We start from the raw sequence: 17912 nt of genomic DNA on the forward strand, positions 1-17912 counted from the left end.
GAGACTAACACTTTGCCTAACATCTCCTTTTTGAGCTCCATGGATAAAAGAAAGTCATATGGGTTTGCAAAAACATTAAAAAACCCTTAAAAAGTTCAATGGTATCTGTTTAAATGAGTCAACTCTCTTCAGTTTAAAGATGTGAAGACAAAATGTACTGAAAATATAGTATTTATAGTATGTAAAGCATTACTTTTATTATTAAAATGGTTGATTCACAAGGCAAAGGAAATACTTGTATATGTCAGATGGAGATGAGAGATGTTTCAGATGTTTAAGACGATAATCAGATTGTTTAAAGTTTCTCTTCACCCTGCAGCTGCTCCACAACACAAAGAACGTTTGCTAATTCTTTCTGTCTTGTCAAAGATGCTGTACTATGAGAGAGCAACATGATGTGACGAGGCAAAACTAGATCGCTTCAATGTTGTGTGCTTGCGGTGTAGACATCTTAATTTATTATACAAAAGAACCTTTTGTTTTATTTTAACGCTCATTTGCGTTTCCTTGCCTCACTAGCACTCGTCGAGCATCCAATGGGCTTCGCACGAGTGAGAGAGAAACATTGTTATTATTATTTGTTACTATAGAGTAATGAATGATATTCTGTTTTTTTAAATGTTTTATGCATTTTTGAATTTTAGGAATGCTTGAAGGATTTTTCACACGGCACCCCTGATCTCGCTAGACGGCCGCAGAAACCCGGTTTGGGAAACGCTGATCTAGAGATTATTTCTGTAGGGGAGTCAAAACTGAAATGTAAACAATGACATTATAATTACAAATATAAGAAGAAAAAAAAAAAACATTTGAACTTTTTGCTGACCAAATCAAGTCTTCAAATGAACATTTGACATTTATTTTGAAAATGTCATTCCTACATTTTCCACTCCTTGTAGATAAATGTATAGAGCAACATATATTTTAATTGGTTTCGAAATGGTGTGGATGTCTGGAATATTTTTGTTCTACAAACAAGGGATCCCGGGTTCTTATATCTCCCTTAATATATTTTTTTATTTGAATAAACCAAGATTGCATCTGCGCATTAGAGGGGACACGTTTGTTTGTATTTTTTTGTTGTTGTTTACTCTGGAAAGGAGTTTATACCTGACAAAAGCTATTTCAAAAAGTGTTGGGGACAGGGCTGGACTGGCAATCTGGCATATCAGGCATTTTCCCGATGGGCCGACGCACTTTGGGTCCGATCTTTGGTGGACTGGCCAGAGCGGGCCAGTGGTTTGTCCGTGAAATGGGCCGACTGGGCCGTGATAAGCAAAAATGAGCCGTCGCGTTATGCAGAACGGACCACAAAACGGCGCTAGAACTACTAAATATACATTTTTGCTAAATTATTTATATGTGGCTTATTGAAAGTATCGCTGCATTTTTGTGGTGAAATGAACACTAGTGTTGTTACATTTACATTCATGCATTTGGCAGACGCTTTTATCCAAAGCGACTTACAGTGCAATTATTACAGGGACAATCCCCCCGGAGCAACCTGGAGTTAAGTGCCTTGCTCAAGGGCACAATGGTGGTGGCTGTGGAGATCGAACCAGCAACCTTCTGATTAACAGTTGTGTGCATTAGCCCACTACACCACACCACTCCTGTTACAACAATTACTTTTATTCCCTTCACGCGTAAAATGGCAGATTACCTAAACACTTTTACCATAGCGCATGACTTGTGAGGCAATATGGGCAGTGGTGGCTCAGTGGTTAAGGCTCTGGGTTACTGGCTAGAAGGTTGGGGGTCAAGCCCCAACACTGCCAAGACACCACTGTTGTGCCCTTGACCCTATCTGTTCCGGGGGTGCTGTATCATGGCTGACCCTGCACTCTGACCCCAGCTGGGATATGTGAAAAAAAAAAAATGTCACAGTATATGTGCAAAAATGTATGTATAATGTGTGACAATAGATCAATTATTATTTTAATATGTACGTTTTAACATTTTCATTATAACCAACTACATTTACTAGCTTGTTTATGTGTGTTCAAATTGCGCGGTAGCTCAACTGATAGAGCGATGCACTTGCATGCAAAGGACTGGAATATGAGTCCTGAAGAGCAAGTGTAGTAGAAGTAACACAAAATGATGTGGTTGCTACAGCAATTTAATTTTTCACGTAAAATTGGCTTTTTCTGACACTATCAGTTAGGTTTAGGTTTAAAGTTAAGGGTAGTAGTGATGGGTCGTTCATGAATGATTTGTTCATTTTGAACGAATCTTTTATGTGACTCGGAAGAACTGGTAGTCTCAGAGAGTGATTTGTTCATTTTGTGTTGGCTGCGCATGCGCTTTGCGCAACCTCCGTTCGTTTGTTACGTGAAAACCGCATAGGCGCTGTACGGGAAACATAAATTATTTGGTCCGAGTCGTTCATTCTTTTGTTGCTTAATAGCCGTATATGCTATGCACACACACAGGAAACAGAAATTATTATTTCACCTCCTGAGTCATCTTGACCGAGTCATTCATTCTTATGTCATGTGACAGCCATATACGCGAGGTGAAAATTTAGAAAATTTAACATTTGAATTTAATTCTGCTCAAATGAATGAAATGACTTGAGATTTTTTGCTGAATGAGACTCAAAGATCAAAGTCAGTAAAATTATCCAATCTTCCCATCACAATAGGGTAGGGAGGTCCGTTTTGTTTATTTAAAACTGGACAGAGAACTTTATTTAACTCACTTTCAGCAGCACACAGTGGACATTTCACCTCGCAACCTCCATGACGTGTAGTGAACCATATAATATAATTTCTTGCAAAAATGTTGCCACAGTCACATCATTTTAATGCGATCAGGCTCAACTCATCACTTCACTTTCTGCAGGGGCAGTCTTTGGTGGGGCACTTTTTTATGTTTTTAGAAAAAGTTGATCGTTTCGAACATTTCTGACTCTCGGAACAGCCTCTCCAGTGACATATAATAAAACAAATGAAAAAAATCGACAGAGAAGTTGCATCTCTACATTCATCTCCTTTAAAAGCAACGCCACTAAAAACATGAAACCTAATAAAAACACGAAACCTAAAAAAAACAAAGAAAAAATATAGATAAGCTCTAGGGGAGACCTCACAAATCGACCAGTTGCTGGGCAGCTAGGTAACCATCCAGACACATCCTCAGTCAACTCTACTGCTTTCTTCTCTGGGTGGAGTTCTAGCACATCTAGAAGGGCAGAGTTCTTTCTCTGTGAGAAAGGTGCATCAGGTGCTGACTGGAAAACTGCCTGTAATGCTGGAAGGAAACTCCTGCCTGTTTGAGTCTCAAAGTCCTTCACATGCGAGTAAAGATTCAGCCGTGCATCAGTCAGATCTAGTTTGTTACTGCAACTAGGAGTAACAGAGGTGCTACAGCATTGTGATGTCATAATACCATCATTCTGCTGCCTCCACTGTGATGCTTTGTGGAAGAATTCCAGTAAGAATGTGATTTGCTTTAAAGGCTCAATCCAAAGCTGTAATCTGTAATACAGAAATCAATTAGAAAAACATGTTTTATCTGCACTTTTTGTATCTCCAAAATATGTTTTATCTGCTGTGTCTCAGACAAATTAATTACCAAGAATACAATGCTCAAGACAGGTAGCCTTATTTTTCCACAGTATTTTACCTAAACTGTGGTGAGCAGGTGAGAATCAAGTTGATCCCAAAGTCAGAGATAGTACAGTCCTCCAAATTCAAATAAACCTCTTTATCTTGGGATTGACTGATCACATAAGCCAAAGCGCAACACTGATGAGGGTCCAGATCCTCTTGAGGGTCAAGCTGATTGTCCATCTTCTCCAGGAACATCAAGCAAGCTTTAGGTGACTGAAGTTCAAACAAGCACTGACACACAAAGAGAACATCAACTTCGTCACTCTCACTCTGAGATTGGAGGAAAGTGTCTAGAAGCTTCTCAATGAACCAATCAGACGTCTTCTTCATCTGATCCTCGGGGAAGAGACACTTGAGGAGTTTGATGTTGTGTTCTCCCAGAAGTCCGCTTAGAAAAGGAAGAACATATTTCATGTGTTTATTCTCCTCAGTCTGACAGAGTTGCAGCACTTTCTCAATTTCGCCTGGATTCCCAAGAAGCCACAAAGCTGAGAAGAATTCCTGCATTGTGTTGTGGAGAAATGCGCAGTAAGTCTTTGCAGATGTTAGGGACTCTCTTATCGTGATGTTTTTCAGAAAAACTGAAAATATGTCAGATTCATCGCTGTTTGTATCTGGAAGGTTGAGAGTTTTTTGTATTGTGGCGTTGAAAGCGTTTTTCATCAGGGAAAAAAGATGATCTTTGATCCTTTTCAGGTACGGATCTAATTGCCTAATTGTTTTCTTTCCATGTTTCCTCAAAGCATGACGAAAAATGTGGATATACATTTCTGTGACTGTGTTTGAATGGCTGAGATCTTTGTCTTTTGTTGAACCAATCGATACTACAACCATGAATGCATACATTGGTACATGGCTAAGACTGAAGAGGTCTTGATTGTTCAACACAACATCTAGAAGATCCGAATCATCACCCAACATCTTCTGGTAGTAAGTCCGGATAGACTCTTCACCAAACCCTAGAACGTACACTTTCCATGTGGGCCAGTCTGAGAAAGGGGCTCATCTTCCACCTCTGATCTGCATGTTATTATGACTTTTGCCTCGGGTAGAAGGCCGTGGTCCATGATCATCTTCAACACTGAATTCTCGTCCACATCCTTCATATCATCAATTATTATGACGACATTCTCAGAGTTTTCCTCAATGTCTTGAAACACCTCGTTTCTGTCTTTTTCCTTTGGTTTCAAGTACATGTCAAACAAAAGAGATTCCAAATTCACAATATTGGATCTATGGGACAAAATACGGTCATCAAAATAAAACATGTAGTCTGGTTCTCGCTCATCCTTCTCCGTCCACAGATGCAAGATTTGCTGGACAACTGTAGTTTTTCCTATTCCAGGTTTTCCAATCAGCAGGATGTTCTTATCCTTCGATTTCAGGAGATCAGCTGGTGATAGTGCCTGTTCCTCACTTGGAATGTAAGCTCTCAGCTTTTTGGGCCACAACTTTTTGCACTTTTTGCTTTTCATTTGCATCTTGCATTGTGGAGTTTCCGCCATGGAGTCGGCCTCTAAAACAAGAGGAATAAAATGGAAATGTTCCTCTGTTTTACAATGGAGCCTATGTTGTGGATATTTACTGATATTCATCTGTACCCATTGGCTCTTCAGGATACTCTTTGCTTTCATCTTGAGCTGTGTTTGGTAATTCCCACAAGGCTTTGTGGCTAAAACGACAATAGCAAAAAACACATTACATTGAATATTAAGTTTCTATCCTTTATTATTATTATTATTTCATTCATATGCTCACCAAATGAATAGTTAACATTTGCATCTTCCCCAAAGGGAAAACAGCTGATCCAGTAGTGTAAATCAGAATGTAGCGTCCTCTTCCGAGTAACATCCAGAATCTTGAGTAACTCATAACTGGCCATTTCTCCTTTGTTAGTGACCCAGTCCAAAATACATCTGGCTTTATCAAACTCTGTCTTTTCTGCTTTGAGAGCATCAACCTCATGTTCATTGAAAACCTTCTGCTGACAAAGACTCTCAATGATCAGAGGAAGGTTTTGCAGATGAGCCACCAGCTTCCTCCTGGTATTTTTGAGATACTCAACAGCAGATTGTTGGGCACAGGCCATGCTGCAGGGATGTCAACACTATGGGAACTGACACCATTCAGAATATTAAACCTGTGATTTAGGAAACAAATGTAACTATTCAAAAGGAATTTTATACTTTAGATTTATATTTTTTATACCAAAAAATAACTTTTAACACAATTAATCATGCCCCCTGATCTGTTTATAAAATGTATGATAAAAGTGCACATCTTCCTAACACTACAGCAGTTTAAATTAAAGAGCATGTGCCTTATGAGCCATGTCAGCAGGGGGCAGTAAAGGCAAGGATATCATTTTTCCATATGCCATTATGTCTTGCACATGTTCAAGCACTCTAGCCTTTGTAAGTACTCCTTTGACAAAGCAGATACTAATGTGCAGGGCTGGGCTGGTAATCTGGCATACCGGGCATTTTCCAGGTGGACCGTCGCACTTTGGGACTGATCAGGGTGGACTGACCATCGGGAGAACCGCGTGGGCCGCTGCGTCGGCCGCGATAAGCTTAAATGAGCCACCGCGTTAACGAACACTCTTCCCCCCAACAACTTTTGGGCCAGTTGCTATGTAAAATCCCGGGCCGATTTCTCTTCCCAGTCCAGCATTGCTAATGTGGTTAATGAATGCAACAGCGACTACTTTGTGATATTCTTTAGTACAGTCAACAGCTGTAGCATGTGTAGATGAGTCTAGCAAAACTGAGTTGCAAGTGGAAAACTGAAGTATACTTAGGCCTTACAAGCTGTCTGTGATTAGCATTACAAGCCAGTCAAACAGGAAATTCGAATTTTGCAACTTAGATGGAAACAGCTATTTATGACTAGGGATGTGCTCAGGTATCGATTAATCGAGTAGTCGTTCAGCTTTAAACATTCGATTAGTAAAAATACTGTATATGAAGTTAAAGATGTGGTTCACCCAAAAACAATATTCTGTCATTATTAAAAGTGATTGAATTGCTTCAGAGGACTTGGTTCAAAGGATGAAGTTTAAACTTACGTTCTAGATTTCAAGTAATTGATTACTTGTTTTTATTTATTTATTTGTCAGAGTACTCGACAACAAAATTACTCAAAATACCCATCCTTATTTACGACTGTGAGACGGTTCAAAAGCATCCGTCTGAAGCATTCAATATTCAACAATTAAAAGTCATGCAAACAGGAATTGAAAAATGGATCGCTGTAAATGATAGGTTAGGGTTAGGCTTGTGTTCAATCAAATATTGTCCATATCTTCTAAAAGTCGAATGGTTTTCTTAATGAGATATGCCGATATGCATCACAATCCACGAATAAATACATAAATAAATAAAGTTTCCATTTAAAACTCACTAATATATCCACGTCATCTGGTCTCTCCATTCCAGCCGAATAACTGCAACTGTTGAGAATATGACGCAACAAATGGAGACAGAGGTAAGACCTATTTATTTCATTCAAAAACTGAACTTTTCTCCAGTCTTCTTTAAATTGAAGATAAAAAAGAAAATCATCCAAACATGTCTGAAAGTCAAACACATGACTGGATTAAAGTGAAGCTGCTTGTTGCTTAAATGACAAATTCAAACTAATGCAAGCACAGTGTGCTGATCAGCTCGACAGATTTATTTTATTTTCAGCGGCTGTGAACCAGGTCAGGATGTGTGGGTTTGACAGGTGTACATGTTCTGCACGTTCACAGGAATGGAAATAACCTAAAGCATTAGCTCTACATGCTGAAAACAACTTTGCACATATTTGCAATGACAAAATAGCTTGCTTTGGTAAACAAAGTCAAGTTTTCACAGATTATATGAGATATGCTTTTCTTCAATCAGTTTCCTAAAGCTGGTGGGTTCTGACCCAAAATTAGATCTAATTGCATCACGGGCAGCAGGATAAACAAAGCTTACTGCAAATAATAAAATAGAACTGATAAATCTAACCATATAATCACACAGAGGTAGGATAGCAACACTTCCTACTGTATATCTTTGATGAAATTGCACTGAAACACTGCAGTTTTATAGTTTATAGTTTATGGGGCGGCTGTGGCTCAGGTGGTAGAGCGGGTTGGCTGCTAATCGCAGGGTTGGCGGTTCGATTCCCTGCCCACATGTCTCCACATGCCAAAGTGTCCTTGGGCAAGACACTGAATCCCAAGTTGCTCCCAATGGCAGGCTAGCACCTTGCATGGCAGCTCTGATGCAATTGGTGTGTGAATGGATGAATGGGGCACAGTGTAAAGGCTTTGGTAACCGCTAAGGTTAAAAAGGTGCTATATAAGTGCAGAGCATTTACTCTGTTGTGATGTTTGCTGTTTAGTCTTTTACTTCAAATGATCTATTTGTTGATTTTCATGACATTTTGCATTGTTGTGATGTACTGATGAGCAGTGTATTCTTGAGAAACTGAGCACAGCTTGCCAAAGCTCATTTGCTTTTTTACAGGAAATGACCCAGCCACAATAGCAACAGCAACCACTTCTTACACACCAAAAACAGAGTGAGGGTGCAAAACAGGCAATTCATGAGTTCAATCTTGATTCACGAGTTTTATGTAACATTGGAACGGGCAGATATAAAAGTGTCGTGAAACATTGGAAATACTGCACTAGTTTGTTACAATTAAAACCCTGAGCTGATATTTTTTAAGGGTTTGGTTTTATTGATCGAGCAAATTGGCTGATTTGAGAGTGTTGAAAACACAAGTGTATAAATCACCTTGCATAGGTTTATGCAGATAATAATTTGCATATTAAGATTTAAGAAGTTGACAAAGAGATATTTATTATCTCTCAACTATTTCGCTGTTATGGAACATAAAACATTGCTTGAGGGGATTTCATTTCAGAGAGGGAAAATGTCTTTTATCTCTTTACATAGATCAAAAGAGATGTTCACATTTCTCCAAACCTATTTACCTCTTTCTTCTGTAGATCCTCATCCATGGAGATAAACACAGCGGCATTGCTTCTGTGAGAATGAGGGAAAACAGCAGAATAAGCTCATAAAGAATTACAGAAATCTGATTTCTTGAACTGACATTTATATTTATCAGTTATTGAGATCATTCATTGTTATTTCACTTTATTGTTAATTCCAGGTTGACAGTCTTTCTCTCTTCATCCACTCACAGTCATCACCAGATCTCAAATGCATTGTGATGCAGAACTGTTTGTATCTGATTCTGTTGTTGAGCCTGCAGAGACTCGGATATTACAACCCAACTTAATCAAACACATTTACAATCATGAAAAAAGCATCATCAGTTTTTACTCTATATAACATACCATTTAAAAGAATGCAATTACATCACAGCTATACGGACAAAATCTGCTAAAAGTTTGGAATAATGTTTAGCTTTTTCAGAAGGAAATTGCTACATTAATTCACCAAAGTGGCATTCAACTGATCACAAAGTATATTCAGGACATTACTGATGTAAAAAACAGCACCATCACTATTTGAAAAAAGTCCTTTAGACAGCAGCATAACTCCAACACCTGCTAAATGAATAATTTGGTACTAGAAAATCACTTGCCATTATATCAAACACAGTTGAAAGCTGTTTGGTTTATTAAATGAAGCTTAACATTGTTTTTGTGTTTGTTTTTGAGTTGCCACAGTATGCAATAGTCTTAAGGTCAATATTAGGTCAAAAATGGCAAAAAGAAACAGTTTTCTCTAGAAACTCATCAGTCAATCAATGTTTTGAGGAATGAAGGCAACACAATGCTTGAAATTGCCAAAAAACTGAAGATTTCACACAAAGGTGTAACTACAGACTTCAAAGACAAAGGACAACTGTCTCTAACAAGGACAGAAAGAGATGTGGAAGACCAGATGTGCAACTAAACAAGAGGATAAGTACATCAGAGTCTCTAGTTTGAGAAATAGACGCCTCACATGTCCTCCGCTGACAGCTTCATTGAATTCTACCCGCTCAACACCAGTTTCATGTACAACAGTAAAGAGAAGACTCAGGAGGACTTATGGGAAGAATGGCAAAGAAAAGACACTTTTGAAAAAGAAAAGGTTCGAGTGGGCAAAGAAACACAGACATTGGACAACAGATAATTGGAAAAGAGTGTTATGGATCTGAACCGCATTGATATTTTGTGGGATCAGCTAGACTGTAAGGTGTGTGAGAAGTGCCCGATGAGACCGACACATCTATGGCAAGTGCTGCAGGAAGTGTGGGGTGAAAGGTCACCTGAGTATCTGGACAAACTGACAGATAGAATAACAAGGATCTGCAAAGCTGTCATTGATACACCTGGAGGATTTTTTGATGAGAACTCTTTGAAGTAGTTTAAGAAGTTCTGGACATTTAAAAAAAAAATGTTAATAGTAAGTTTTCATGTTATTAATGTCCTGACTATACATTGTGATCAGTTGAACGCCACTTTGGTGAATAAAAGTAACTTCTTTCCATAAGAGCAAAATCTGTTCCAAACTTTTGGCCACTATGTATGTCTAAAACACTATAAATTCAGAACCAGTGGACACATATGGACAAGACAAAGGCTGCTGTTTGAATTTCATATCTAAGGTTTCTAGTGCAATTTGCAAAAACAAAAAGACAACAGCTATAGCTGTAGTTGTGTGGAAATTTGATTCCCATTTTTGTTTTAAGCTTCTCACTTTACTACAGCAGTAGAATGACTTAATAAGTCCACAAACGTACGTCAAAGTAAAGCATGTCGATTTACGTCAATAACTCATTTAATATTAATAATATGAAATAAATGGCTCATTAATATTACTTTATAATGCCAGGTCAATTCACTTTACGTAATTAATATTCAAGAGACGTCCGTTCGCTAATTCGCCAGTTCACTAGAGCCCGCCTCCCAGCTTCTGTCTCGCAGCCAATGAGTGAGGCCTACGGGGAGAACGTCACGTTACGTGATTAATATTCATAAGCCAGGCTTTCGCCGCAGTAGGATTGTCAAACAGGAAAAGGAGAAGGGGAGAGAAATGTGAATACTTCCTTATGTTCAGTTCACCTGACTTTAACGTAAGTGTTTTTCTTTTGCATTCTTATAATAATTAAAAAAAAAGAAATGTTAAAAGATATGTTATTATGGGCGTTACAAAAGCTGTTTAATGATTTAATCTGTTGCTTGTAGTCTTTATGTGAAGTTTGATCTGTCTTACTGAGCTGTTTTTATCAGTTTGAGTTGGCTAAATGGCACGTATATATCTAATCCATCTGTGTTTGTGTATGTTTACTAATGAAAGAAAGTCCAAATGTGTAAATTAAAGCCTACCTTATCTATAAAATGACAGTACCGAGGGATTTTACCAGTCTTCTTTGGATAGTTAACTATAAGTAGTTATTAGTTATTTATCCTGAACTAGTTGTGCATCGACCCGCTGGTGTTTGGGATGGTCTAATCCGTTGATCCCTTTAACGCACGAGCTGCTGTCCCCTTTGAATAGACAGACTGATGACTGCACATATTTCACCAGAGCAGAATGCCACTATGGCAATAATGTGTTCTTGGTGTGTGTTTTTGTAATAACATTTCACTGCCAGCAAGAACTGCTTTATGGAGCATCTAATAGCGGAGTAATCATGTTTTAAACAGCAAATCTGGATCTTAGTGGCTTTTAAAGGGATAGTTCACCCAAAAATGAAAATTCTCTCATCATTTACCCGCCCCTCATGCCATCACAGATATGTATGACTTTCTGTCTTCTACAGAACACAAATGAAGATTTTTAGAAGAATATTTCAGCTCTGTAGGTCCATACAATGCAAGTGAATGGTGACCAGAACTTTGAAGCTCCAAAAAGCACATAAAGGCAGCATAAAAAGAATCCCAATGATTCCAGTGGTTTAATCCATGTCTTCTGAAGTGCTATGATAGGTGTGGTTGATAAACGGGTCAATATTTAAAGGGGACCTTTTATGCAAAATTCACTTTTACATGGTGTTTGTACATACATGTGAGTCTGCAGTGTGTTTACACAACCACCTTACAATATTAAAAGTGAACCCACTCCTCTTTCTTATATTTCTATTAATCAAAACAGTGTGTCAAAATGAATGGTTTTCGTTTTCTTAGAGCAGGCCTCGTCCTATTATTGTCCCGAGTGATCTACACACAGAGTCCATCATTTTTTACACGCTGGAGCAGATACAGTGAGAAGAATAATGTCTTAGCTTCATAAGCATCATACATGTTCTGTTGTTGGCTGTAAAAGTGAACATAAGAGTCTTCATGTACTCCCGTCATCAGAGCCTGTCTCTCCTTCATCAGTGTCCGACTCTGGTTCATACATCTATGCATGAACTCTAGTATTTACGCTGTCAGTCATATTGGATCTGATTTGTTGTTGCTGTAGTAACCGAAGCACGAGCTGTAAAGGCACAGAACTCTTCCTGAAAGGGGGCGGGGAGCCGCAGCTCATTTGCATTTAAAGAGACACACACGAAAACAGCATGTTTGTGGTTTATTCCACCTAAAAAGAGGCATTTATAACATGGTGAAATAAATTACCCTTGTGTTATTATGAGCTGAGTCTTCACAGACACATTCTGGGAACACCAGAGACTTATATTACATCTTGTAAAAAGGTGCATGATAGGTCTCCTTTAAGTCCTTTTTTAATAATAATTCTCCCTGCCCAGTAGGGGGCGATGTGCATGAAGAATATGAATCACCAAAAGCAGAAGATAAAGAATGTGAAGTGGAGATTCACTGGGCAGTGAGGAGAATTTACAGTAAAAAAGGACTTGAATATTGATCTGTTTCTCACCCACACCTATCATATCACTTCTGAAGACATTGATTAAACCACTGCAGTCTTATGGATTACTTTTATGCTGATTTATATAATTTTATTAGCTTCAAAATCGTTGGCACCCATTCACTTGCACATGATGGACCAAAAGAGCTGAGAAATTCTTCTAAAAATCATCATTTGTGTTCAGCAGATGAAAGAAAGTCACACACATCTGGGATGGCATGAGGTTGAGTAAATAATGAGAGAATTTTCATTTTTGGGTGAACTATCCCTTTAATGCACCATGAACCAACAATGAACAAAGATAAATAAATGCTGTAAAATATACATTGTTCATTGATGTTTAATGATACCTAATGCATTAACTAATGTTAACATAATTGTAAAGCATATCAATGGGAGTAATACAGGCCTAATTAATCACTCATCTAATATTGATCGGATGTAAATGTCTGTAGTTTTGAAAGAAACATGTTGATTATTATGACATCAGTTGTAACATGTTGACAGGCACGGCATCCGCGCACATGAACCGAAGAGCTTTGAATATATTTACATGCTGTTTTGATTTTCCGTCTTTCCCTTGTAATGGACAGAATGGAGAACTCGTCCAAAGAGGAGTACAAGATCCAGTTGTTTGACGCGGAGACGCAGAAACTCCTCAAAACTGCCCTGAAAGGTCAGTTGTCTTTTATTCGCAGCAGTGTTTGCATGCTCATGACGACGTGAGGCTCACACATGTCGGTGAATTATTTTAAAAGAATATGTTTGGCTTATCAGACCCAGGTTCAGTTGATCTGGAGAAAGTGTCCAGTGTTATAGTGGAACAGTCTCTGAAGGACCAGGTCTTCAGCAGGGAGGCCGGACGCATCTGTTATACTATAGTCCAGGTAAACTAATGCGCTACATACACGAGGAACGCAGCACTTACTAAACTGCACCGTAATCAAGCTTTTGTCTTGTAGTTTTATCATAAACATGCTCAGCAAGTATTACCAGCCATTCTTCTGTCTGATATTAAAATCTCTTTGGACAAATGCTTTTAATAGGAATATAACACCTCTCTTGTCTGCTCAATCCCCATGTAGGCAGAGGCCAAACAGGCCAATGGGAGCGTGTTTCGGCGTAACCTGCTGAACCGACTGCAGCAGGAGTTTAAAGCCAGAGAAGAGACGAGGAAGAGATCCACTCAGGAGTGGGTTTGCCTCGTGTCCTTCATTTGCAACATCTTTGACTACCTCAAGGTGAGCAGATGGGAACGGTTGCCTTCCGTGTTTCAGAATTGTATAACTAGGAAAGCATGCTGGAAATGGAAAAGTTAATGGGCATTTGGATAGATATCATTGAAATCAAAGGAGTGCATGTACGATTTCATTGGAAATGTGAAGTAATATTTAACATTATTCTGTCGGCTACAGGTGAACAACATGCCCATGACGGCCCTGGTGCACCCTGTGTACGACTGTTTGTTGAGACTGGCACAGCCTGATGCCCTGAAGAACGAGGAGGAGGTGATTTCTCTTCTTAAGAGCATTTCAAGCATTAGCAGATTCTGGGTAGGGAGATATTGCTCATTCAATTCAGCTCATGTAAATATTATTTTATACTGGTGCAAATATATGAGCTAGAACAAAATGATACTGCAAGGTATTAACATAAAGATAATAACACAGTTTATTTTAGAGAAAGAAAAATCTATAAAGAATTTTTGAGATAATCCAGTATTTTGGGCATTTCCCCTCTGAAAGAGCTGAACACCTCCATGAACTCATGGGTTAATTACTCAAACACATATGTGCATTATTCAGCTGTATCCACAACATTAACATGATATTACAACATACTGAACAGCTGCACAGACAATGAAGCCAATGAACCGCTGAACTTGAACAAGGTTGCGCACTAGTCTGAATGTGTAACTTGTGTTGTGAACAATCACAATATATAACGCAAAGTTAATTTTGTTGACTAAAATTACTCAAATTACTATAAGATGAAATATTTAATACATTTAAAGGGATAGTTCACCCCAAAATGCTAAATCTGTCATCATTTACTCACCCTAATGCCAACCCAGATGTGTGTGACTTACTTACTTCTGCACAACACAAATTAAGATTTATAGAAGGATGTTTCAGCTCTGTAGGTCCATAGCAAGTGAATGGTGACCAGATGTTTAAAGCTCCAAAAAGCAAATAAAAGTAATCCATAAGACTCCAGTGTTTAAATCCAAGTCTTCAGAAGTGATATGATAGGTGTGGGTGAGAAACAAATCAATATTTAAGTCAATTTGTCCTATAAATCTCCACTTTCACTTTTACATTTGAAAGTCACATGTGATGCCTGTTTAGTTTCAGTTTCAAATCTGGAAGTGAAAGTGTAGATTAGAGTAAAAAATGACTTAAATATTGATGTTTCTCACCCACACCTATCATATTACTTCTGAAGACATGGATTTAAACACTGGAGTCGTATGGATTACTTTTATGTGCTTTTTGGAGCTTTAAAGGTCTGGTGACCATTCACTGGTATTATATGGACCTACAGAGCTGAAATATTCTTCTAAAAATCTTAATTTGTGTTCAGCAGAAGAAAGAAAGTCGTACACATCTGGGGTGGCATGAAGGGGAGTAAATGGTTCATTAATTTTGAGCAAACTATCCCTTTAAATGACATATTATATGAAGAAATATTGACCATTTAAAGGACATTTTCAGAAAACAATTATTAAAATACAAAAATACTGTGTGAAAATGAATGCTGGGTAAGATACTCAAAAAATGGTTTAGGTGTGTGTTTTATTAATTAATGTTTGCATTTTCTGTAATTAATTACCCAGCTCTTCATCTTTTATCTGATGGTGATTTTTAGTGGAGCATGACTTTTCATGAATTCATTCAAGGGCTCTGCAACCATCACAATCATATTTTAGGAGTTTTACTGTGCTTGGCCACAAACAAAGAAATAATTGTAGTCAGTTTCATAATACAAAGACATTTAGACCCCAAGCAGAAAACTGATGCATTAGCAGTGGACTGAACGAATGTGCATGCAGTCAGTGGGCGAGCATACTAACATACGATTGGTACATCACCTAATTAATATTCATGATCTCTCTCAGATGGACTGTCTGATGCTGCAGTTACATCGCATCGGAGATCAGCTGGAGAATATGAACATGCAGCTGATGGATGAGCTGTTTTATCTGCTGAGGGATGGTTTTCTCCTGCAGGAGGATCTGAGCTCCATGGGTCGCCTGCTCCTGCTCGAAATCCTCGAGTTCCGCGCGGGCGGTTGGACTCTCAGCGACACGGCTCAGAAGTACTACTACAGTGAAGTGACGGACTGAGAAATCCACCAATCAGGAGAGAGACACATGAAGGCAGGAGAAACTGCAATAGGTGAAAGGACCCAATAGTGGAGGCTTTATTTTTATAATTATCCTCAGAGAACAGCTTTGGCTATATTTGGAATACTAGACTCAATACTGGGCAGCATGTGCACTCCCTGAATTTCTGTTTTTATAACTGTACGCTACATTGCAGAGTTTGCATACTGAAATAGTAAGAAAGTTATGCTATTCTGAACATAGCCTTTGTGATTCACTAGGTATGAGATTTAATATGAAGTAGATGATTTAATGTGGGTTAGATGAAGGGCTTGATTTCAAAGGGTGTGTTTTTGAACTTTGTTAGGGGTGTGTTTCTGGTGGCTTTTGAAAGCATTACAATAAGGAGCAAGAGAGCACACCCTGTGTGTAAACATCCCCGTTGTCCATGTTAAAACGTTACAGAGGCATTATGTATCCCAGCATTCCTTAGTCGGACACCCTGTGAGTGTGCGCAATTAAACGGTCCATTTATGGTTAAGCAACACATTCATATGAAGACAATGTGGATAATGTTTTCCTATCCGATGTCTGGCTGAAATAGAAAACAATAGTTGTAGCCAAATGTATGTAGCAGTTTGTGGTCAGTATGATTCCTTTAGTGTTCGTTAATCTCCTAAAATATCAAATTTGATTGGTCGAAGCCTGAATATGAAAGTGAATACACTGGTTTCTAGTTATACATGCTGTGCTGGAGTAAAGTTAATATAATTGAAATATACAGATTTACAACAATGATCTGAAAGAGTTCCTTGAGCAAGTATTTAATGCAGCTGTTTTTGGGACAGTTGTCACAAAGGGCTTTTAAGAGCCAGGTAAATTAAGCCAGGTTTTAATTAAAAGGAAGAATCCGGGAGCTCAGTCAACAGCATTTGTGGCATATTGTTGATTACCACAAAACATTTAATTTGACTCGTCCCAAATTATCTTTAAAAAGCAAAAATGGAGGTTCCAGTGAGACACTTACAATGGAAGTCAATGGGGGCCAATTTTTTAACCTTAAAACACTCACTGTTTCAAAAGTATAGCCACAAGATGTAAACAATATACATGTAAACATGATTTTAGTGTGATAAAACTGCTTATTAACCTTCTGTGTATAATTGTATCCAATTTTGCAACTTTGTTGCCATGACGGCCATAAAAATGATGATTTAAACAACCTTACAGCTCCAATAATACACAAGTTTTAACAAGAATGAATGTAAGTGCGTTTATAAAATTATAAGTTTCACATTTCTGCCTTTAAACCCTCTAAAAATTGGCCCCATTCACTTCCATTGTAAGTGCCTCACTGTAACCTCCATTTTGCTTTTTTAAAGATAAGGAGGGACGAGTTGAAACGAATTTGTTTGTGGTAATCAACATTATGCCACAAATGCTGCTAATTGAGTTTAACTTGTATTGAACCCAAAATATAACTTTTACTTTAGCCCCCCCTAAAATATGTGTATTGTAAATAATATAATGATATATTCTTAAAATAATTGTTTAAGAAATAAAATACAAATGCAAACGGGGCAACAACAAAAAAACCCTTGGTGCCCCTTTCAAAAATTGCTCTTGAGAATTGTTATGTTTATTGTCCCCCCCAACATTTTTATGAAATTTTCGCCCCTGATTGAACCCAAAATATAACTTTTACTTTAGCTGTTATTCTTAAATTGACGAACATAAATTATATTTCCCTTAGCAGGAGGAAAAATTATTTTTATAGAAACAGTAATTGAGAATACGTATAGAGAATATAAAATATTGAACACATAATGAAGATTTAAATAAAAGAAAAGCAACAGTTTTATTGGATAATTTTTTAAGGTGAATAGAAACCAAAGTTAGTTTTCAAGAGGCACAACAGGCCTGTTTGTGGTTCAACATTTACATACAAAACTTCTTTCAGGGATGATATTTTTTATATGTTTTAATACTAACAAACATTTCTTCCCAGTGATCCTGGTGATGCAGATTTTATATTTGAAAGTGTACAAATAAGCTGGTCTATTCCACAGGCTCCGGATTAGACTTGTGTAATTATCTAGATGCCACTCAAACCTTTTTCAATAAAGAATTGAACACAATCAGAAGGTTTTTGTTGTTGTG

The 17912-nt window shown here is 37.9% G+C and overlaps 2 protein-coding genes across 2 annotated transcripts; one reads left to right on the forward strand and one right to left on the reverse strand.

The window, feature by feature from the left end:
- Positions 1 to 30: 30 nt before the first annotated feature.
- Positions 31 to 4538, reverse strand: LOC127648184 (uncharacterized). The gene is made up of 2 exons (XM_052132765.1): positions 3631 to 4538; positions 31 to 3482 (listed from the first exon to the last, which is right to left on the reverse strand). Exons 1-2 carry the CDS (start codon positions 4536 to 4538, stop codon positions 2873 to 2875), a joined length of 1518 nt encoding a protein of 505 aa, XP_051988725.1. The 3' UTR covers positions 31 to 2872.
- Positions 4539 to 10626: 6088 nt separating this feature from the next.
- mif4gdb (MIF4G domain containing b) lies at positions 10627 to 17890 on the forward strand. Its single transcript, XM_052131372.1, has 6 exons — positions 10627 to 10688; positions 13021 to 13103; positions 13205 to 13314; positions 13513 to 13668; positions 13843 to 13935; positions 15546 to 17890. Exons 2-6 carry the CDS (start codon positions 13022 to 13024, stop codon positions 15771 to 15773), a joined length of 669 nt encoding a protein of 222 aa, XP_051987332.1. The 5' UTR covers positions 10627 to 10688; position 13021; the 3' UTR covers positions 15774 to 17890.
- The last annotated feature ends 22 nt before the right edge of the window (positions 17891 to 17912 follow it).

The sequence above is a fragment of the Xyrauchen texanus genome, chromosome 8 (assembly GCF_025860055.1).
Source record: "Xyrauchen texanus isolate HMW12.3.18 chromosome 8, RBS_HiC_50CHRs, whole genome shotgun sequence".
NCBI lineage: Eukaryota > Metazoa > Chordata > Actinopteri > Cypriniformes > Catostomidae > Xyrauchen > Xyrauchen texanus.